Source organism: Mesoplodon mirus (assembly GCF_964341445.2).
Source record: "Mesoplodon mirus genome assembly, chromosome: 7".
Lineage (NCBI taxonomy): Eukaryota > Metazoa > Chordata > Mammalia > Artiodactyla > Ziphiidae > Mesoplodon > Mesoplodon mirus.
The window spans coordinates 53443429-53467800 of NC_138983.1; the positions used below are offsets into that span (position 1 = coordinate 53443429).

The following is a 24372-nucleotide window of genomic DNA, read 5'->3' on the forward strand; positions in this document are numbered from 1 at the left end:
GAAAATGGGAATAGGAACATACATATCGATAATTACCTTAAAAGTAAATGGACTAAATACTCCCACCAAAAGACACAGATTGGCTGAATGGATACAAACACAAGACCCATATATATGCTGTCTACAAGAGACCCACTTCAGACCTAGAGACACATACAGACTGAAAGTAAGGGGATGGAAACAGATATTCCATGCAAATGGATATCAAAAGAAAGCTGGAGTAGCAATTCTCATATCAGACAAAATAGACTTTAAAATAAAGACTATTAGAAGAGACAAGGAAGGACACTACATAATGATCAAGGGATCGATCCAAGAAGAAGATATAACAATTGTAAATATTTATGCACCCAACATAGGAGCACCTCAATACATAAGGCAAATGTTAACAGCCATAAAAGGGGAAATTGACAGTAACACATTCATAGTAAGGGACTTTAACACCCCACTTTCACCAATGAACAGATCATCTAAAATGAACATAAATAAGGAAACACAAGCTTTAAATGATACATTAAACAAGATGGACTTAATTGATATTTATAGGACATTCCATCCAAAAACAACAGAATACACATTTTTCTCAAGTGCTCATGGAACATTCTCCAGGATAGATCATATCTTGGGTCACAAATCAAGCCTTGGTAAATTTAAGAAAACTGAAATTGTATCAAGTATCTTTTCTGACCACAATGCTATGAGACCAGATATCAATTACAGGAAAAGTTCTGTAAAAAATACAAACACATGGAGGCTAAACAATACACTACTTAATAACGAAGTGATCACTTAAGAAATCAAAGAGGAAGTAAAAAAATACCTAAAAAGAAATGACAATAGAGACACGATGACCCAAAACCTATGGGATGCAGCAAAAGCAGTTCTAAGAGGGAAGTTTATAGCAATACAATCCTAGCTTAAGACACAGGAAACATCTCCAATAAACAATATAAACTTGCACCTAAAGCAATTAAAGAAAGAAGAACAAGAAAACCCCAAAGTTAGCAAAGGAAAGAAATCATAAAAATCAGATCAGAAATAAATGAAAAAGAAATGAAGGAAACAATAGCAAAGATCAATAAAACGAAAAGCTGGTTCTTTGAGAAGATAAACAAAATTGATAAACCATTAGCCAGACTCATCCAGAAAAAAAGGGAGAAGACTCAAATCAATAGAATTAGAAATGAAAAAGGAGAAGTAACAACTGACACTGCAGAAATACAAAAGATCATGAGAGATTACTGCAAGAAACTCTATGCCAATAAAATGGACAACCTGGAAGAAATGGACAAATTCTTAGAAATGTACAACCTGCCAAGACTGAATCAGGAAGAAATAGAAAATATGAACAGACCAATCACAAGCACTGAAATTGAAACTGTGATTTAAAATCTTCCAACAAACAAAAGCCCAGGACCAGATGGCTTCACAGGCGAATTCTATCAAACTAACACCTATCCTTCTCAAACTCTTCCAAAATATAGCAAAGGGAGGAACACTCCCAAACTCATTCTACAAGGACACCATCACCTTGATACTAAAACCAGACAAGGATGTCACAAAGAAAGAAAACTACAGGCCAATATCACTGATGAACATAGATGCAAAAGTCCTCAACAAAATACTAGCAAACAGAAACCAACAGCACATTAAAAGGATCATACACCATGATCAAGTGGAGTTTATCCCAGGAATGCAAGGATTCTTCAATATATGCAAATCAATCAACGTGATACACCATATTAACAAATTAAAGAATAAAAACCATATGATCATCTCAATAGATGCAGAGAAAGCTTTTGACAAAATTCAACACCCATTTATGATAAAAACCCTCCAGAAAGTAGGCATACAGGGAACTTTCCTCAACACAATAAAGGCCATATATGACAAACCCACAGCCAACATTGTCCTCAATGGTGAAAAACTGAAACCATTTCCACTAAGATCAGGAACAAGACAAGGCTGCCCACTGTTACCACTCTTATTCAACCTAGTTTTGGAAGTTTTAGCCACAGCAATCAGAGAAGAAAAAGAAATAAAAGGAATCCAAATCGGAAAAGAAGAAGTAAAGCTGTCACTGTTTGCAGATGACATGATACTATACATAGAGAATCCTAAAGATGCTACCAGAAAACTACTAGAGCTAATCAATGAATTTGGTAAAGTAGCAATATACAAAATTAATGCACAGAAATCTCTGGCATTCCTATACACTAATCATGAAAAATCTGAAAGTGAAATCAAGAAAACACTCCCATTTACCACTGCAACAAAAAGAATAAACTATCTAGGAATAAACCTACCTAAGGAGACAAAAGACCTGTATGCAGAAAATTATAAGACACTGATGAAAGAAATTAAAGATGATACAAATAGATGGAGAGATATACCATGTTCTTGGATTGGAAGAATCAACATTGTGAAAATGACTCCACTATTCAAAGAAATCTACAGATTCAATGTAATCCCTATCAAAATACCACTGGCATTTTTCACAGAACTAGAACAAAAAATTTCACAATTTGTATGGAAACACAAAAGATCCCGTATAACCAAAGCAATCTTCAGAATGAAAAACGGAGCTGGAAGAACCAGGCTCCCTGACTTCAGACTCTACTAGAAAACTACAGTAATCAAGACAGTATGGTACTGGCACAAAAAAGGAAGATAGATCAATGGAACAGGATAGAAAGCCCAGAGATAAACCCATGCACATATGGTCACCTTATCTTTGATAAAGGAGGCAGGAATGTGCAGGGGAGAAAGGACAGCCTCTTCAATAAGTGGTGCTGGGAAAACTGGACAGGTACATGTAAAAGTATGAGATTAGAACACTCCCTAACACCATACACAAAAATAAGCTCAAAATGGATTAAAGACCTAAATGTAAGGCCAGAAACTATCAAACTCTTAGAGGAAAACATAGGTAGAACACTCTATGACATAAATCACAGCAAGATCCTTTTTGACCCACCTCCTAGAGAAATGGAAATAAAAACAAAAATAAACAAATGGGACCTAATGAAACTTAAAAGCTTTTGCACAGCAAAAGAAACCATAAACAAGATGAAAAGACAACCCTCAGAATGGGAGAAAATATTTGCAAATGAAGCAACTGATAAAGGATTAATATCCAAAATTTATAAGCAGCTCACGCAGCTCAATAACAACAACAAAAAACCCAATCCAAAAATGGGCAGAAGACCTAAATAGACATTTCTCCAAAGAAGATATACAGACTGCCAACAAACACATGAAAGAATGCTCAACATCATTAATCATTAGAGAAATGCAAATCAATACTACAGTGAGATAACATCTGACACCAGTCAGAATGGCCATCATCAAAAAATCTAGAAACAATAAATGCTGGAGAGGGTGTGGAAAAAAGGGAACCCTCTTGCACTGCTGGTGGGAATGTGAATTGGTACAGCCACTATGGAGAACGGTATGGAGGTTCCTTAAAAAACTACAAATAGAACTACCATATGACCCAGCAATCCCACTACTGGGCATATACCCTGAGAAAACCATAATTCAAAAAGAGTCATGTACCAAAATGTTCATTGCAGCTCTATTTACAATAGCCCAGAGATGGAAACAACCTAAGTGTCCATCATCCGATGAATGGATAAAGAAGATGTGGCACATATATACAATAGAATATTACTCAGCCATAAAAAGAAACGAAATTGAGCTATTTTTAATGAGGTGGATAGACCTAGAGTCTGTCATACAGAGTGAAGTAAGTCAGAAAGAGAAAGACAAATACCGTATGCTGACACATATATATGGAATTTAAGAAAAAAAAATGTCATGAAGAACCTAGGGGTAAAACAGGAATAAAGACACAGACCTACTAGAGAATGGACTTGAGGATATGGGGAGGGGGAAGGGTAAGCTGTGAAAAAGCGAGTGAGAGGCATGGACATATATACACTACCAAATGTAAGGTAGATAGCTAGTGGGAAGCAGCCACATAGCACAGGGAGATCAGCTTGGTGCTTTGTGACCGCCTGGAGGGGTGGGATAGGGAGGGCGGGAGGGAGGGAGATGCAAGAGGGAAGAGATATGGGAACAGATGTATATGTATAACTGATTCACTTTGTTATAAAGCAGAAACTAACACACCATTGTGAAGCAATTATACTCCAATAAAGATGTAAAAAAAAAAGAACAAATAGAGATGAACAATACAATAACTCAAATGAAAAATACACTACAAGGAATCAATAGCAGAATAAATGAGGCAGAAGACAGGATAAGTGAGCTGGAAGACAGAGTGGTGGAAATCACTGCCACAGAACATAATAAAGAAAAAAGAATGAAAAGAAATGAGGACAGTCTCAGAAACCTCTGGGACAATATTAAACACATGAACATTCGCATTATAGGGGTCCCAGAAGGAGAAGAGAAAGAGAAAGAGCCTGAGAAAATTTTTGAAGATGTTATAGCTGAAAACTTGCCTAACATGAGAAAGGAAAAACTCACTGAAGTCCAGGAAGCACAGAGAATCCCATGCAGGATAAACCCAAGGAGGAACATGCTGAGACACATATTAATCAAAATGACAAAAATTAAAGACAAGAAAAATATTAAAAGCAACAAGGGAAAAACAACAAACAAGATACCAGGGAATCCCCATAAGGTTATCAGCTGAATTTTCAGCAGAAACTCTGTAGGCCAGAAGGGAGTAGCATGATATATTTAAAGTGATGAAAGGGAAGAAACTACAACCAAGAATACTCTACCCAGGGACTTCCCTGTTGGTGCAGCGGTTAAGAATCCGCCTACCAATGCAGGGGACACAGGTTCAAACCCTGGTCTGGGAAGATCTCACATGCCTCGGAGCAACTAAGCCCATGAGCCACAAGTCCTGAGCCTGTACTCTAGAGCCTGCATGCCACAACTACTGAACCTGTGTGCCACAACTACTGAAGCCCGCACGCCTAGAGCCCATGCTCCACAAGAGAAGCCACCGCAATAAGAAGCCTGCACACTGCAATGAAGTGTAGCCCCCACTCACTGCAACTAGAGAAAGCCCAGGTGCAGCAATGAAGACCCAATGCAACCAAAACTAAATAAATAAAATAAATAAATTTATTAAAAAGAAAAGAATACTCTACCCAGCAGAGCTCTCATTCAGATTCAACAGAGAACTCAAAAGCTTTACAGAGAAGCAAAAGCTAAGAGAATTCAGCACCACCAAACCAGCTTTACAACAAATGTTAAAGGAACTTCTCGAGGTGGGAAAGAGACCAGCAACTTAAAACAACCTGGTATATATATATATACACTGCTAAATCAAAACCTCACGGGAAATGCAAACCCCAAACTACAATAGATACACACACACAAAAGAAAAAGTAACCCAAACACAACACTAAAGATGGTGATCAAACCACAAGAGATGAGAACAAAAGAGGAAGGGAAGAAAAAAGACCTACAAACCCAAAACAATTAAGAAAATGGCACTAGGAACATACATATTGATGATAATTTAAATATAAATGGATTAAATGGTCCAACCAAAAGACATGGATGGGCTGAATGGATACAAAAACAAGATCTGTATATATGCTGTCTACAAAAGACCCACTTCAGATCTAGGGACACATACAGACTGAAAGTGAGGGGATGGAAAAAGATATTCCATGCAAATGAAAATCAAAAGAAAACTGGAATAGCAATACCTATATCAGACAAAATGGACTTTAAAATAAAGACTGTTACAAGAAACAAGGAAAAACACTACATAATGATCAAGGGAGCAATCTATGAAGAAGATATAACAATTGTAAATATATATGCACCCAACACAGGAGCACCTCAATATATAAGGCAAATGCTAACAGCCATAAAAGGAGAAATCAACAGTAACAGTAATAGTGGGGGACTTTAACAACCCACTTACACCAACGGACAGATCATCCAGACAGAAAATTAATAAGGAAACACAAGCCTTAAATGACACATTAGACCAGATAGACTTAATTGGTATCTATAGGACATTCCATTGAAAGCAGCAGAATACACATTCATCTCAAGTGCACATGGAACATTCTCCAGGATAGATCACATCTTGTACCACAAATCAAACCTCACTAAATTTAAGAAAATTGAAATCATCTCAAGCATCTTTTCCAACCACAATGCTACGAGATTAGAAATCAATTACAGGAAAAAAAACTGTAAGAAACAAAAACACATGGAGACTAAACAATATGTTACTAAACAACCAATGGATCACTGAAGAAATTAAGACAAAATTTAAAGATACATAGGGACTTCTCTGGTGGTCCAGTGCTTAAGATTCCATGCTTCTACCACAGGGGGTGTGAGTTCAATCCCTGGTCGGGAAACTAAGATCCCACAAGCCACACGGCACAGCCAAAAAGATTAAAAAAATATACCTAGAGACAAATGACAACAAAACCACGACAATCCAAAACCTATGGGATGCAGCAAAAACTGTTCTAAGATTGTATAGCAATACAATTTTACCTCAGGAAATAAGAAAAGTCTCAAGTAAACAACCTAACCTTATACCTAAAGCAAGTAGAGAAAGAACAAACAAAACCTAAAGTTAGTAGAAGGAAAGAAATCATAAAGGTCAGAGCAGAAATAAATGAAATAGAGACAACAAAAACAACAGAAAAGATCAATGAAACAAAAAGCTGGTTCTAAGAAAAGATAAACAAAATTTATAAACCTTTAGCCAGACTCATCAAGAAAAAAATGGAGAAGGCTCAAATCAATAAAATTAGAAATGAAAAAGGAGAAGTAAAAACTGACACCACAGAAATACAAAGGATCATAAGACACTACTACAAGCAACTGTATGCCAACAAAATGGACAACCTGGAAGAAATGGACAAATTCTTAGGAAGGTACAATCTTGAAGATGGTGGAGTAGAAGGACGTGCACTCACTCCTTCTTGACAGAGCACCAGAATCACAAGTAACTGCTGAAAAATCATTGATAGGAAGACACTGGAACTCACCAACAAAGATACCCCACATCCAAAGACAAAGGAGAAGCCACAATGAGACGGTAGGAGGGGCACAATCACAATAAAATCAAATCCCATAACTGCTGGGTGGGTGACTCACAAACTGGAGAACACTTATACCACAGAAGTCCACCCAGTGGAGTGAAGGTTCTGAGCCCCACGTCAGGTTTCCCAATCTGGGTGTCTGGCAACGGGAGGAGGAATTCCTAGAGAATCAGACTTTGAAGGCTAGCGGGATTTGATTGCAGGACTTCGACAGGACTGGGGGAAAGAGACACTCCACTCTTGGAAGGCACACACAAAGTAGTGTGCGCAGTGGAACTCAGGGGAAGGAGCAGTGACGCCAGGGGAGACTGAACCAGACGTACCTGCTAGTGTTGGAGGGTCTCCTGCAGAGGCAGGGGGTGGCTATGTCTCACCATGAGGACAAGGACACTAGCAGCAGAAGTTCTGGGAAGTACCCCTTGGCATGAGCCCTCCCAGAGTCTGACATTAGCCCCGTCAAAGAGCTTTGGTAGGCTCCAGTGTTGGGTCACCTCAGGTCAAACAACTAACAGGGAGGGAACCCAGCCCCACCCATCAGCAGACAAGTGGATTAAAGTTTTACCAAGCTATGCCCACCACAGCAACACCCAGCTCTACCCACCACCAGTCCCTCCCATCAGGAAGCTTACACAAGACTCTTAGATAGCCTCATCCACCAGAGGGCAGAGAACAGAAGCAAAAAGAACTACAATCCTGCAGCCTGTGGAACAAAAACCACATTCACAGAAAGCTAGACAAGATGAAAAGGCAGAGGGCTATGTACCAAATGAAGGAACAAGATAAAACCCCAGAAAAACAAATAATGAAGTGGAGATCGGCAACCTTCCAGAAAAAGAATTCAGAATAATGATAGTGAAGATGATCCAGGACCTCGGAAAAAGAATGGTGGCAAAGATTGAGAAGATGCAAGAAATGTTTAACAAAGACCTAGAAGAATTAAAGAACAAACAAACAGAGATGAACAATACAATAACTGAAAAGAAAAATACACTAGAGCGAATCAATAGCAAAATAACTGAGGCAGAAGAACGGATAAGTGACCTGGAAGACAGAATTGTGGAACTCACTGCCACGGAACAGAATAAAGAAAAAAAGAATGAAAAGAAATGAAGACAGCCTAATAGACGTCTGGGACAACATTAAACGCAAAAACATTCACATTATAGAGGTCCCAGAAGGAGAAGAGAAGGAGAGAGAAAGGACCCGAGAAAATATTTGAAGAGATTACAGTTTAAAACTTCCCTAACATGGGAAAGGAAATGGCCACCCAAGGCCAGGAAGCACAGAAAGTTCCAGGCAGGATAAACCCAAGGAGAAACACACCAAGATACATAGTAATCAAAGAGACAAAAATTAAAGACAAAGAAAAAGTATTGAAAGCAACAAGGGAAAAATGACAAATAACATACAGGGAAACTCCCATGAGGTTAACAGCTGATTTCTCAGCAGAAACTCTACAAGCCAGAAGGGAGTGGCATGATATATTTAAAGTGATGAAAGGGAAGAACCTACAACCAAGATTATTCTACCCGGCAAAGATCTCATTCAGATTCAATGGAGAAATCAAAAGCTTTACAGACAAGCAAAAGGTAAGAGAACTCAGCACCACCAAACCAGGTCTACAACAAATGCTACAGGAACTTCTCTAAGTGGGAAACACAAGAGAAGAAAAGGACCTACAAAAACAAACCCATAACAATTAAGAAAATGGTAATAGTAACAAATATATTGATAATTACTTTAAACATGAATGGATTAAATGCTCCAACCAAAAGACACAGGCTCGCTGAATGGATACTAAAACAAGACCCATATATGCTGTCTACAAGAGACCCACTTCAGACCTAGGGACACATAGAGACTGAAAGTGAGGGGATGGAAAAAGATATTCCATGCAAATGGAAATCAAAAGAAAGCTGGAGTAGCAATACTCATATCAGATAAAATAGACTTTAAAATAAAGAATGTTACAAGAGACAAGGAAGAACACTACATAATGATCAAGGGATCAATCCAAGAAGAAGATATAACAGTTATAAATATACATGCACCCAACATAGGAGCACCTCAATACATAAGGCAACTACTAGCAGCTATAAAAGAGGAAATCGACAGTAACACAGTAATAGTGGGGGACATTAACACCTCACTTACATAAATGGACAGATCATCCAAACCAGAAATTGATAAGGAAACACAAGCTTTAAATGGCACAATAGACCAGATAGATTTAATTGATATTTATAGGACATTCCATCCAAAAAGAACAGAATACACTTTCTTCTCAAGTGCACATGGAACATTCTCCAGGATAGATCACATCGTGGGTCACAAATCTAGCCTTGTAATTTTAAGAAAATTGAAATGATATCAAGCATCTTTTCTGACCACAACGCTATGAGATTAGAAAGCAATTACAGGGAAAAAAACGTAAAAAACAAAAATACATGGAGGCTAAACAATACATTACTAAATAACCAAGAGATCACTGAAGAAATCAAAGAGGAAATCAAAAAATGCCTAGAGACAAATGACAATGAAAACACGACGATCCAAAACCTATGGGAGGCAGCAAAAGCAGTTCTAAGCAGAAAGTTTACAGCAATACAAGCCTACCTCAAGAAACAAGAAAAATCTCAAATAGACAATCTAACCTTACACCTAAAGGAATTAGAGAAAGAAGAACAAACAAAACCCAAAGTTAGTAGAAGGAAAGAAATCATAAAGATCAGAGCAGAAATAAACAGAAACAAAGAAAACAATAGCAATGATCAATAAAACTAAAAGCTGGTTCTCTGAGAAGATAAACAAAATTAATAAACCATTAGCCAGACTCATCAAGAAAAAGTGGGAGAGGAGTCAAATCAATAAAATTAGAAATGAAAAAGGAGAAGTTACAACAGACACCACAGAAATACAAAGCATCCTAAGAGACTACTACAAGCAACTCTGTGCCAATAAAATGGACAACCTGGAAGAAATGGGCAAATTCTTAGAGAGGTATAACCTTCCAAGACTGAAAAGGAAGAAACAGAAAATATGAACAGACCAATCACAAGTAATGTAATTGAAACTGTGAATCAAAATCTTCCAACAAACAAAAGTCCAGGACCACATGGCTTCACAGGTGAATTCTATGAAACATTTAGAGAAGAGCTAATACCCATCCTTCTCAAACTCTTCCAAAAAATTGCAGAGGGAGGAACACTCCCAAACTCATTCTATGAGGCCACCATCACCCTGATACCAAAACCAGACAAAGATACTACAAAAAAAGAAAATTACAGACCAATATCACTGATGAATATAATTGCAAAAATCCTCAACAAAATACTAGCAAACAGAATCCAACAACACATTAAAAGGCTCATACATCATGATCAAGTGGAATTTATCCCAGGGATGCAAGGATTCTTCAATATATGCAAATAAATCAATGTGATATACCATATTAACAAATTGAAGGAGAAAAACCATATGATCATCTCAATAGATGCAGAAAAAGCTTTTGACAAAATTCAAAACCCATTTATGATAAAAGCTCTCCAGAAAGTGGGCATAGAGGGAACTTACCTCAACATAATAAAGGCTGTATACAACAAACCCACAGCAAACATCATTCTCAATGGTGAAAAACTGAAAGCACTTCCTCTAAGATCAGGAACAAGACAAGGACGTCCACTCACACCAGTATTATTCAACATAGTTTTGGAAGTCCTAGCCACAGCAATCAGAGAAGAAAAAGAAATAAAAGGGACACAAATTGGAAAAGAAGAAGTAAAACTGTCACTGTTTGCAGATGACATGATACTATACATAGAGAATCCTAACGATGCCACCAGAAAACTACTAGAGCTAATCAATGAATTTGGTAAAGTAGCAGGATACAAAATTAATGCACAGAAGTCTCTTGCATTCCTATACACTAATGATGAAAAATCTGAAAGAGAAATTAAGGAGACAATCCCATTTACCATTACATCTAAAAGAATAAAATACCTAAGAATAAACCTACCTAAGGAGGCAAAAGACCTTTACTCTGAAAACTATAAGATGCTGATGAAAGAAATCAAAGATGACACAAACAGATGGAAAGATATACCATGTTCTTGGATTGGAAGAGTCAAAATTGTCAAAATGACTATACTACCCACTGTAATCTACAGATTCAATGCAATCCCTATCAAAATACCAATGGTATTTTTCACATACTTAGAACAAAAAAATCTTAAAATTTGTATGGAAAAACAAAAGACCCCAAATAGCCAAAACAATCTTTGGAAAGAAAAATGGAGCTGAAGGAATCAGGCTCCCTGACTTCAAACTATACTACAAAGATACAGTGATCAAAACAGTATGGTACTGGCACAAAAACAGAAATATAGATCAAAGGAACAGGATAGAAAGCCCAGAAATAAACCCATGCACCTATGGTCAATTAATCTATGACAAAGGAGGTAAGACTATATGATGGAGAAAAGACAATCTCTTCAATAAGTAGTGCTGGGAAAACTAGACAGCTACATGTAAAAGAATGAAATTAGGACACTCCTTAACACCACACACAAAAATAAACTCAAAATGGATTAGAGACCTAAATGTACTGTATACTATAAAACTCTTAGAGGAAAACATAGGCAGAACACTCTGCCATAAATTGAAGCAAAATCTTTTTCAACCCGTCTCCTAAAGTAATGGAAATAAAAACAAAAATAAACAAATGGGACCTAATTAAACTTAAAAGGTTTGCACAGCAAAGGAAGTCATAAAGAAAATGAAAAGACAATCCACAGAATAGGAGAAAATATTTGCAAATGATGCCATAAAAAAGAATGAAATAATGCCATTTGCAGCAACATGGTTGGACCTGAAACTAACACAACATTGTAAATCAAATATACTCCACAAATAAATAAATTAAATAAGCGATCTAAAGAGGTAAAAAAAAAAAAGAATAATACAGCAAGTTCTGAAGCATGTACAGTCACTGCAGCAAAGCAGAACACCCCTTACTTGCAGAATTCAGGCTATTCTTCAAAGCCCTTGCTCCTATAGATCTTGTTAAATCCAGGAGAAGCCTAGATAATGCCCAGCCTCCATCTGGCTAACCTCCACATTCGCTAATGGTGAGTCAAGGGCAGCAACACTCAGCCCAATTCAGCACACAGGTGAATTGACCAAACAAGCTCAGCCAGAAAATTAGCTCTCACTCACCTTCTCACACCTGTACTCCCCAAACTTGACCCCTCGCACCACCTGCTGGTAGATGAGGTTGGTGGCCACATTGTCTTCTGAGGGGTTGTGCCAGGGAGTGAAGACCTCCTTGCGGAAGAAGAGCCTCCATGGGGCGTTGCGCTCCTGGGCGCCCTGCTCCTTGGCATACTGCTCACACTGGGAGATGGCATCCATGACGTGGTCGCTGCCACTGCCCAGGGAGGACACCTGCCAGCACAGGAATGGAGGTCACCCAGCGGAAGGGTGAGCAGGCCGGGAAGGACCGCAAGGAGCCACTGACTGTGCCAACTGTTCTCATTCGGATGGAAAACCAAGACTCAGAGAGAGAAGGGGCTTGCCCAGGTCACCCAGGAGGCAGACCAGCATGGGATCCCTGGATCCTAGCTCATGGGCTCTGAACTGGCACAGCCACGTGGGAGTTCCCATTTCCTAGTACAAGCCTTTGGTGAAACTCTGATGGACAAATGGCCACTGAAAACACGGGAAGTAGCTGTTGGTGAGGAAAGTCCAGGCAAACGGCATCAGACAACATGTTCCTATCGCTGGACCTGCTGGGGTGAGGGCTGGGGGTCACCTCTGCTGTGGGTGGTGACGCTGGGTGTGGAGGCAAAATCACCCACTCCCAGGGCCAGCTCAGCAGAGAAGACTCCAAGCCCAGATGTGCCCCGGGAGGTCTACACTCTGGGTGGTCAGTAACAAGTGAAGAGGGACTACCATAGCAACCTGCTAAGGAATCATATGCCCATTTGCAAATGGGAAAACTGAATCTCAGCAAGCCAGTGGCTCTCTCTCTCTCTGCCAGGTTCTTCTTCTGTCACCAGCAGAGGACTGAATCCACCTGTGCACATACGACTGCAGTGAGCCCTGGATTTCAATCACCAGTATGCTGTTGGGTTTCTCTTTAGGTGCTTAGGACCTCGCCATGAGCCTAAGGAGTTGGGGCAGGACCAGGGTTACCACTGGTTTACAGAGGAGGAAACTGAGGCCCTGGAAGGTCAGTAACCATGCAAGGGCACCCGAGCCAGTAGGTGGCAGCACTGGGGTGGGAGCTGGTGGGTGGCCCTGGGGGCGCCAGGAGGAGGGGCATCAGGGCCAGCCTCACCTTATCAAACAGGGCGATGTAGAGGGAGAACCCGAAGCGGTCCTTGAGCGAGGTCTTGTCGGCTAGCGCATTGCAGAGCTCCTTGGCCGTGGTTGCCGAGTCTGTCAACAGGGTCTTGGTGGTCCCGTCCATGAACGTCACAGGCAACATGATGGGCTTCTTGGACTTGGTGGCCTGAAAGTGATCCAAGGGTTTGTGGGAATCCTTTCACTTCAGAACATCTCACTCCCTCTGAGCTCCTGGCTCCCTGCTCCCTGTGGGGTTGGAGCCCTCGGACCTCAGCATCCCACGGCGCATTGCCTGTCCCTGGTCACAGGTGCCCAGGGAGCCCTGCTGTGCTTCCCACCCCGAAAGGACCTTCAGGGGCCCTGAGGTGGGGCACTAGGGCTGGGTGGTTGGGCTTTGCCACGTGCAGGGGCTTCTGCCCTCCTGTCATGTAACGATCACAAGACCCTGTGAAACGAATATCTTTATTGTCATGTTGCAGATAAAGCCACTGAGACACAGAGGAAACCCCCTGCCCAAGTCACTTTGACTATAAAGCCAGCAGATGGGAGTCATCACCACTGTGGGCTTTCCCATTCCAGTAGGCCTAAGATTCCAGAACTTGAGGGTGGGTGCTTGAATGACCACAGAATCCCAAAGTAGGCAATGTTTCTGGGGCACTGGGGTGCACTGGCAACACACGCACACACACGCCTGGGGGCCACACCTGCAGCTCCAGCCAGCTTGGTGGCTGTGTCCGTGTCCCATTGACGAAGGTCCTCCTGAGCCGCTCCTCACAGTATGGGGCATAGCCAGGTGGTCCCCCATGGATGAAGTTCCGCAGGTACTATGGACAGAGGACCAGCTAAGGGGGCCCCACTCCAGCCTCCCTCGGCCTCCCCACCTGTGAGATAGTCTGGGACCTGGGACCCTCTACCGGAGTGCTTGCACCTGGACAAATGTCTCCTCCAGCAACAAAATACCAAGAAATCAAAAGGGACTAAAAACTGCACACATGTGCAGTCAGGGCAATTATGAACAATAAGATACAAAAAGGCCACAAACCAACTGCCAGGAGCAAAAGCAGGGAACTGCCCATGACCCCTGCACACAGCACCACCAAGGGGGTGAGCAGACCACCTAAGGCACCCCTCCAGCCCGACCCACCAATCCACCACAGCCCTCACCTCATTAAAGGGACCAGCCCGCCCCCGCTCAGGCAGTGAGCAAGGGCACCTGTTTCTTGTTCTCACTCCCTCGTGCTAAAGCAGCATGAGTCCCAGTAAAGCCTTGCCTGAATTTCTTGTCTGACTTCTTATCAACTTCTGTCGATTAAAGAGGACCCAGGTCGGTAACACCCGGACCATCAGAGCAGCCTCACCGGGCCTCCTGCCTCTGGTCCCTCCTCCCACACTCTGAACCCGCTCCTCAAGGCCCATCCATCCACGTCCCTCCTCGGCTTTCCAGGCCTCCCCACTGTCCTCTAGATCGAGTCCACCTCCCTCACATTTGGCAGCACGGCCACCATGATCCGGCCCTGCCTAGTCTCAGCTGCACCTCCTGCCTCACCCCACACACCATACCCCCTTCACCCAGCTTAACTGCTCCTCTTCCTCCAGGGCCCACCTCCCTGAGCCCTCCCTCTTCGCAGCGCTGACCAGCTGGGTTGATCCAGCTGTCACCTGCTCTGCCTCTGTGTCCCCAGCACCCAGGGCCTGACACTAAGGAGGAGTCACGAAAGGGACTGAAATGAACGGAAGCGCTTCAGACCAGCATGTGGAGGGTCTAGGGGGCGCTGTTGTCAAACTCAGCATCCGCATAAATAAAATGGGGCTCGGAGGAGATAGAGTGCAGTGGTGGGCGCCCAGGAGGAGGGGGCCAGGAAGATGGGCCCTGCGGAGGTGGGGAGGCCTGGGAGGAGATGACCCGGGCAGGGCCTCATTGCCAAGCCCCTCTGAGCTTCTTCCCCGTGCTCTGCCCCTCAACCCCAGGGACCGGGCGCGGCTCCCCTTCCCACCCCCGGAGGCCAAAAGCCTCCCCTACCTTGACGAACTTCTCAGAGGGGGCGAAGCAGCCCACACAGAGAGACACGAGGATCCAGCCCCGGGCATAGCTGCTCTTGGAGGGGTTGTGAGTGAGCTGCTTGCTGATCTGGCAGTAGATCTCATCCCTAGGCAGGCGGGGGTGGGGGGCAAGGACGGGAGACGCACGGCCTCAGAGGGAAAGCCCCACCCCTCCCAGCAGCAGGTAGGATGCTTGCTCTCCCACTTGCCAGAGACCACCTGGGAGGAGGCAGGTGAGGCCAGGTGGAGAAAGCTGAGCCCAGGGCTCTGCGGCTACTGGAGAGGGTCTGGCTTTGGAGATAGGCTCATCAGGCCGGAAGCACGCACGTTCCTGACTCCAATCCAGAGCCCACGGCCGGGGCCCCATGATCCAGAGGGTGGTGCATACCCTGCTCCTGGGCACAGTGGCCCCAGTCACTGGTGACCATTTTGATGAGAAGCACAGGCTCCCCCCATGCCTCATCCCTCACCAAGCTGCACAGCCTGGGCAGGTGAGTTCACCTCTGAGCCCAGCCCACATACACGGCAGCAGGTACAATTTCTACTAATGGTAACTGGCAGAGCAGAAACAGGAAAGACAGCTGGGGGGGGGGGGTTTCTCTGGGGGATGGAAGGAGTAGGGACTCTGACGTTCTCTTGATATAGTTTTATAATATTTGAACATTTAAATGGCCATGCTTTACTTCTGTAATCAGATTAAAGCAATGAAGGTAGTTTTTCATTTTGTTTTCACTTTAAAGGGAAATGATACCACCCCTTCCTTACAGGATTTCTGTGAAGAAAAATGAACCAAGGCTTATACAGCACCTGGCACAGTGCCCAGTACAGTAAAACCCTCGCAGATGCCAGCCTAGCTGCAGCTGTGAAGATGCTGCATGCCCCCTTCAGGGCCAAGGGCGGGACCCACCAAGATGGAGTGACCACCAGGGGGCACTAACTGCCGCTCCTCCCTCTCCGAAGGGCAGGTATCTAATTCAGTGGCTCCCCAATTTTGAGAGCTTATGGACCAATGCAACCTGAAAATAAATTGTGGACGTTGCTAACTTATTATCAAGACAATAAGGACATTTCAAACACACCACACACACAGCACCTGCCCACTATCTATATCACAATCATTTTATAAAACAAATGTAAGTTTAATATCCAAAAAGTAGGAAGGGTAAAACCTCAGAACAAAGAACAGTGCTTTAAATAAGTCAAATTTAGAAACATCCTTATTTTTCCCATCTTGCTACAGACCAGTGACAACTATCCCCCGTAGCTGGGAGCCCCTGACCCCGTTCGATTCATGGACAGGGAGACGGAGGCCGAGAGGAGGGAGGGATTAGCCATGGTCCCTCAGGGAGTTGGCACCCCAGCCTTCTAACGGTCCAGGGCTCCTGGCACTGTGTTCTCTAGAAGTACCCCTTTAGATCTGATGGTGAGATAACGGGAGGCAAATTCTTGCCCTTAAACATACCTTGGGCAGCCACCTTTTCTTCCTGGAGGCTGGCGGCCCCAAGTGCTACATCTCTGGCGAGCGAGGTAGTCACTGGCCTCGAGGAGCAATGAAAGGGGGGCCAGTGACCCCTGGGCAAACCTCTTCCTCTCCGGACCTCATGTCTCCCACTGGGAAAATGACACTTGACCTCCCCACCCGCCCCATCCTGCTGTCCTCCCCGCCAGCACACACAAGTTCATGGGATCAGCTCTCCTAACCAGCCATCCCGTGCAGATGGAGTTCTCAGAGAAACCCTATCTGCTTTCCCTCAGCTGATGCAGCTGAGTTGATTCCGTAATCGCTCCTGGAAAGTCATGGATCATCCCAGCTCCTCCCCAACAACCTAGGGACCTGAGCAAAGGCCTCTCCTGGGCCTGGGTGGGGAAGGAGCCACTTGGAGGATCCCAGGCATTCTGACCACAGTAACCCTGACCACGGGCCTGGGCTGGGTACATCGAAGGTGCTGGCAGGGATAGGGTTACAGCAGAAGATGCACGTCAGATAATGCTAACAGCAGCTACCGTTTACTGAGTGCCCACTGCGTAGGTCCTGTGTCACACTTTCCATAGTTTTATCTGCCCACAAGCCTACAAGGTAGGTACTTTTATTATTCCACCTTTACAGATGAAGAAACTGAAGCTTACAGAGCTGAAATCACTCTACCAAGGTCACACAACCAGCTAGCAGCAGAGCTAAACCCAGGCCTGCTTAGCTTAATCAGTTGCTAAAGTGACAGAGCTACCACTCAGCCAACAAAAGCCTTTCAGGTCTGGAAGTGCAGGATGCCTCCCCTGATAGCTGACCCTTCCCTGTGCCCCTGCCCCTCAAGCACTGACCGGAGTGCTGGCCGCAGGATGCCGTTGCCAATGATGAAGTGCAGCTTCTCCAGATTGGAGGTGGGCCGGTCCTCCAGCATGCTGTTGCCCTGCACTGTGGACTCTCCGTCATGCAGCCTCTTGGTCACCTGGGCCACAGGGAGGGGGGCAAGGCTTGACCAAGGCTTGGCAGGGGCCCTGCTCTTTGCCTGAGTCTGCCCACTCCCCCAGAGAGCAGAATCCTGGGAGTAGCGAGAGAGGTGGCTTCCCACCACTGTCATACCCCTGCCCGTGCTGGGTGGATGCCCGGTGCTATGCGCTTCTGGGGATAAGGCTCCTCTGCAGCCTCCTTGACATCTACCCCCAGCCCTACCCTAGGGAAGTCCCCTCAGCCAGGCCAGGGGCTCCTCTGACTCCCGATGGGATCCCTATCTCTCTGACGTGGGCCACACACCACTCCGACACCCAGAGTACACCTGGGTTCCAAACACCCGGCCACCATCACCTGTCATTAACTCCCTGGCTCCTGTGTGAATAGCCTTGGGCCTGGGTTCTTACAGATGGACTTTTCCTCTCTGGTTCCACATGGGCCACAGCACCAGCCCCGCGCTCTGCCCAGAGACGTGGAGTGGGCGAAAGGGTGAGTGGTGGGAGCACGCCCCTGCAGGCAGGAGGTTCCTGGGAGGTCCCCATGTCTGCTGAGCACCCACAGCCATCATCTCATGCCATCATCCCAGGAAGCCACTAGCAGGCATTTTCTTCCCTGGGTGCCTTGGATACCGAGCAGCAGAGCTGGGACTCAAATCTGGGGTAACATAGCTACAAGACTGGATTTGAGCCTCAGGTGAGGAACAAAATGAGGACAAAGACAAAGCAGGCTGAGGAAGCCCAGGAGGAGCAGCCTGACTCTGCTGTAGAGGGGAAAGCTTCCTGGAGGAGGTGACCCCCCAGGCACAGAGGAGGAAGGAGGAATTTTAGGCAGAGGAACTGGTGTGCACAAAAGCAGGGGCATGGAGGGCTTCCCTGGTGCCGCAGTGGTTGAGAATCTGCCTGCTAATGCAGGGGATGCGGGTTCGAGCCCTAGTCTGGGAGGATCCCACATACCGCGGAGCAACTAGGCCCGTGAGCCACAACTACTGAGCCTGTGCGTCTGGAGCCTGTGTTCCACAACAAGAGAGGCTGCGATAGTGAGAGGCCCGCACACCACGATGAAGAGTGGCCCCCGCTTGCCACAACTAGAGAAAGTCCTCGCACAGAAACGAAGACCCAACACAGCAAAAATAAATAAATTAATTAATAAACTCCTACCCCCAACATCTTCTTGAAAAAAAAAAGAAAAAAAAAAAAAAAAAAAAAGCAGGGGCATGGAGGAACCAGTCCCTCTGCACCATGAATGCCTTAGTTTGTGTCTGTCGGCCCTCCCAGCCTGGACAGTCCTGGAGCAATGCGCCAGGACGGTGCTCATAAAACACAAGGTGACTAAATGAATGACAAACAAACTAATAGTGTTAATGCCCCATGGGCACTCTTATCCCACAGAAAAGTTCTCATCGACTAAAAGGTCCCTGGATCAAAGGCAACGGGTCCATGCCCTGGCATGTCCTCCCTCTCACCATCTGCCACTCCAGCCCTCCCCAGCTCTCGTGGCCCATCTTCCGGGAAGCCTCCCTGACGGACCCCAGCCTGAGAACAGCGCCCTCTTCCTTGCATCCTGTCTGCCTGATCACATCCAACGCTGTCCTGCTGGCCATCCTGGTCCCCTGAGGACAGGCAGTATCCACTCCACTCCCGTCCCTGTTGGTCCCAAGCCCAGCCTTGCCCCAGCCTGGGCCACCAAGGCCATGCAGGGTCTTTTCTGACCTCCTCTGTCAGTTTGGACTTCTTCTTCAAGGTCAAGTGCACCAGTTTGTGCCTCACGCTGCTCTTCTTCTGCCCCTCAGGGAGCTGGGCCTGCCGGACAAACAGGGGTCAGAGTCAAACGACTGGACCGAAAGTAATGACAAGAGCAGTTGACAATGGGGTTAGAATTGTCTCACCTCCACACTAACGTGTACCACCCCAGCCCATCAGCCAAGTGACAAACGGGAAAACTGAGACTGAAAAGTGTAGTAACCCACCCACCGCCTCCCAACAAGTCAAAATTGAAGCTGGCTCTGACTGCAAAGCCTGTCTGCCCTGCCACGTGGCCTCAATCGTGGTCAGCACTTTACAGTTTATATCAAGCTCACACTATTCGTTCCCAGGAGTAGACAGAGGAGGGCAGGGGTCAGGGAGGTGAGGCAGAGGCAAATTTTAGGATGCTCCTTCTGCTGAGGGCCTTAAGGCTGGGGATGGCCTGGAAGGGACCCTGGCCAGAGGGCACCTGGGACTCACCTCGCCCTCGCCCTGCAGGGCCTGAAGCTCCCTCTTGTATGTTTTCTTGCCCAGAGTCTCATAAATCTTGGTCATCACAGGAATCTTCTCGCTGCCGTCACTCATGGCCGTGTGGTACTTGGGCTCAGGGAGGTCCCCCATGAACCGGAGGACAGTGATCCAGACCGCCAGGGCCGCCTGGGGACAGACCCATGCCAGTCAGAAAGCCTGAGCGCAGGATGTTGCTAAAGCCATCAGAATGACCCAGGGGTGGGGGAGAGGCTGGAGAACCCCACTCCCGCCAACCGGAGGAGGACCACTGAGCTGAGTGCCTTGTGGGTGTTCCTCGGGGCCTTGCCCTGTGGCCCGGCCGCAGGCTGGGTGCAGGATGAAGTCAGCTCCGGTCCCTGCACAGCTGGGACCCAGCCCCTCGGCACCCGCGCTGCCAGCACAGACAGCCCCAGCCCTCACCAGCTGGTCGCCCTCATCGTCGTGGTACAGCAGTGGCTGCTTGAGCGGCCGCCGGGTGTAGGTGTGCGTGGTCGTGCCCTGGAAGTAAGTGGCAGCGAACTTGGCGAATTTATAATCAGAGAGGTCCTCCTCATCCTCATCAGGCAGGGGCAGGGCCGCATCCAGGTCTTCCTCCACCATCTCCCTCCGCCCGCGTTCCAGGTCCTGGGGAGACAGAAGGGGTTCCCTGCCACAGAGGCAAATGGGGCTGGGCTGCAGTCCCCCAGCCTGTCCCTGTAGGGCCAGCTCTTCCTCCAGAAGTGTAGGGCGCTGTTCATCCTGTTCACTCCCTAGACAGAGCCCAGTGCAAGGTAGATCCTCAACACGTGAATGAATAAAGGTTTGTGAATGGCCCTGGAGGGGGACAGTGATTGGCCCAAGGTCACATGGCAGGCTGGTGGCTGGACAGGGCCTGGGACTTCAGCCCTGTCCCGGGTCATCACAGCTGCCTTCTGCTCAGAGGGGAGTATGTGGGGTGCAAGAGGAGGAACCGCACCACACTGGGACCTGTCCCAGCCCCTTCCCCAGCTTGGTACCTCGAAGCCACTAGGTGCCTGGCCCTCCTGGCCTGGCAGGCTGCCCGAAGTCCCCAGGAAGCCAAACATCTTGTCCACCATGTCCGAGTGATTGATGGGCTCGCGGCGGGCCCTCTCCATCTGCTCCAGGAGCTCCTTCTTCCGCCGGGACTCCTCTTTCTCCTTCAACTCCCGCTCTGCGTCCTCACGGGCCAGCTGGGCCAGGCGCTCCTGCGAGGTGGGGGTGATACAGCGTCAGGGAGCAAGCCCCCCGTGTGGAGCCCATGGGAGCCCCTGCAGCAGCCAGGCCAGAGTCCCAACCTCCTCGGGGCTCTCCTGACTGCTGGGAAGGACGGAGCCTCGGGCCTCTCCACCCTGGGACGCACCTGCTCAGCCCTCACAGCCCAGTGCAGACAGGTGCCCGGTGCTGAGCCAGAGACAGCTCACAACAAGCTCAGACAGTAATGTCACCTGCTTGCCTTGAGGCTCAGCTGGGACCACCTCCTCCAGGAAGCCTGCTCAGGTCTCTCCACCCGAAGGGGACCACCCCAACCCAAAAATCCAAGAGCCACTAGGTATAGGCTCTAGATCACCGCTGTCCAATAGACATATAATGCAAGCCACATATGTAGTGGCTACATTCAAAATAGTTTTTCAAAAAATAGGTTAGATCAACTTTAATAATGTATTTCATTTAACCCAATATTTCCAAAGTATTATCTTGACATGTAGTTAATATTAAAAAAATAGTACTGAGATATTTTATATTCCTTTTTTTTTTTTCACTGAGTCTTCAAAATCTAGTGTGTAATTGGGAATTCCCTGGCAATCCAGTGGTTAGGACTCGGTGCTTTCAGTGCTGTGGGCCCGGGTTCGATCCCTGGTCGGGGAACTAAGATCCCGCAAGCCTCGCTGCGTGGCCAAAAAGAAGAAAAAGAAAAAAAAATCAAGTGTGTATTTTGCACCGACAGTACTTTGCCCTTTCACGTGCTCTGTAGCCACACGTGGCTGGGGGCTCCCACCCCGGCTCAGGCTGTTTATCCTGTCACAACACAGCTGAGGGCCTGGACCCGCTCGCTCTGGAGCCACAGCCGCCTGGCCTGGCACAGAACAGGCACCCAGCACACGAAGGAAGGAAGGAAGGTCACGTGGACAGAGGCTGGACAGCCGGTGTTGGCTGAGGGCTGCTGAACCAGTGAATGGATGTCTAAGGAGTCTGGCACATCCCCAGCTCACCTGATGCTTGCGTTCAGCCTCCTCCTTGGCCTTCTTGGCGCTCATCTCCTTCCGGAGCTTCTCCTCCTCCGCCAGCCGCATTTTCTCAGCCTCCAGGCGCCGCAGGTACTGGGGGAGGGGGCGGCAGGGTGCGCACCAAACCGTGTGTGACCGTCACGGTGCTTCCCGCCAGCTCGACCCCACGCCACCCCGGCTGAGTTCTGGGACTGGGAATGACTTTGCCAAATAATTTGGTAGAGGGAAACTGAGGCACCTGAGAAACCCTCCAGGTGCCACAGCGGGTTGGGGGCACCGCTGATCCCAAAGCCAAAGCAAGTTCACCTTGGCCTCTCAAAGAGTCACAACAGGGACTGGGCCCCTGCCCTGCCCCTGGCTGGAAAGAGGGAAGTGAGGGATCCAGTCTTGCGCATGCCTCCAAAGAGGTAGAGCCCTACATCCCCACCCCCCGACAGGCTCAGGCCACACGTGGGGGCGATATGTCTGCCTGAGGTGGAAGAGCACCCCTCGGAGGACGCAGCTGTCACAGGGCTCAGAGCTGTGGCTGCTGTGGACCTGGGACCCTTACCTCAGCCCTGAGGCGCCGGTGCAGCCTGCGGGCGATCATGCCCCGGGTGTAGGCCTGCACGGTGATCACAGCCCAGAGGCGATGACGGAAAGCCTTGCGCACCAGGTAGGCGCGGCAGCGGGCCTGGAACCCGATGATGCGCCGGCGGGCCAGGCAGTATTGCTGGTGCAGCTTCCGGGAGCGGTGCAGGGCCTGCAGCCGCAAGAAGCCCAACCGCATCTGCAAGGAGGGCCACCTGCTCAGAACCACTGCCCTGATTCCAGACCAACCCTGCCCGTGGAGGCCTCTGCCCCGGGCTCCACTGTCTAACCTGCATGCCCCGAAGGCACAGCTATCTCCTCTCAGACCAAAGTTTCCCAGGGAGTGGCCTTGGCTTCCCCTGAGATGCGGCCCCCCCAAGAGACTCCCATCCTCAGACCAGGAGTGGGCCTCCTTCCTGTCCACCTCCCCAGCCCCAAGGCCAGTTCCTTCACAGAGGTCCATGTGACACACCCGTTCCTGGCCCCCTCTGAGGTGTTTAATAGCCCAGGAGCTCATCACCCACCAAAACATTCCAGAAGAAAAGCACAAACATTGCTGACCAGATGGGGAGAGCTGCAAAAACCAGACTCGGACTTTGGGCTGGAGGAATGGTAGGGGCTGGCAGGGTGGCAAGAGGTCAGCCAGGCCCCGCAAACAGGTTAGTCCTGCTGCTATGGCAACAGGGCCAGGATCAAAGGCTTCGTGAGGCAACAAGCAGCTCCCTCGAGGAGGCTCACCAGCCCATAGTTCCTCCTGCAGTTGTGGCCCCGCCAGTGCCTCTGGATCAGCGTGGCAGCACTCTTCAGCTTCAGGAAGTTGGACCTAAAACAGCAGCGTGAGCAGGAGGACCTCTGCCAGGGTCCGGGTGGGGTTTGGAAGTAGGAGAGCAGGGCTGAGTCCCAGCTCTGTGTCTCCTTGGCTCCATGACCTTGGGCAAAGGCATAGAACTTCTCTGCACCTCAGCTTCCTCATCTGTAAAATGGGCAGAATAATACCTGCCCTGCCTGCCTCACAGCTTTGTCACATAAACCCAGTAAGGTGGACATTCAGAAGGTTACTCATGAATAAATGTATGAGTAGTCAGTAAATAAAGATTAAACACTTTGAAAACTGTAAACATCACTTATTACTGACTACCTAACTCCCTCATTTTATAGGTGAGGAAACTGAGACTTGATGAGGTTGGGGCTGGAGCCCTGGTCTTCTGACTGAGTGAGCGCCATGCTGTTCCCTGTGTACACCAGGCAGCTTCTACAGGCTGACAGTCACCTTCAACCTGATGGAGGACAAGAGACCACACATCAAACAGCAGGTGTCTCCTGAACGTAGAAATAAATAAGGGAGGAGTGAAGGATGGCTACGTCAGTGTGGGTGAGCCAACAAGCCAATTCCTGGATACACGCCCAAACGAGGGCACAGCCGTGGGAGG

The 24372-nt window shown here is 47.1% G+C and overlaps 1 protein-coding gene across 4 annotated transcripts in view; it reads right to left on the reverse strand.

Moving 5' to 3' along the window:
• Positions 1 to 24372, reverse strand: part of MYO7A (myosin VIIA) — a gene marked incomplete at its 5' end in the record, with an annotated part of 88381 nt that overhangs the window by 30819 nt on the left and 33190 nt on the right. For all 4 annotated transcript variants that reach the window (XM_082627857.1, XM_082627856.1, XM_082627855.1 and 1 more), the window contains 12 exons: positions 12276 to 12503; positions 13399 to 13572; positions 14111 to 14230; positions 15427 to 15553; positions 17766 to 17893; positions 19605 to 19694; positions 20118 to 20294; positions 20568 to 20771; positions 21143 to 21352; positions 22358 to 22465; positions 22923 to 23141; positions 23681 to 23765. In XM_082627857.1, the coding sequence (XP_082483983.1) occupies positions 12276 to 12503; positions 13399 to 13572; positions 14111 to 14230; positions 15427 to 15553; positions 17766 to 17893; positions 19605 to 19694; positions 20118 to 20294; positions 20568 to 20771; positions 21143 to 21352; positions 22358 to 22465; positions 22923 to 23141; positions 23681 to 23765 (1870 nt within the window). The remainder of the gene's footprint in view (positions 1 to 12275; positions 12504 to 13398; positions 13573 to 14110; positions 14231 to 15426; positions 15554 to 17765; positions 17894 to 19604; positions 19695 to 20117; positions 20295 to 20567; positions 20772 to 21142; positions 21353 to 22357; positions 22466 to 22922; positions 23142 to 23680; positions 23766 to 24372) is intronic.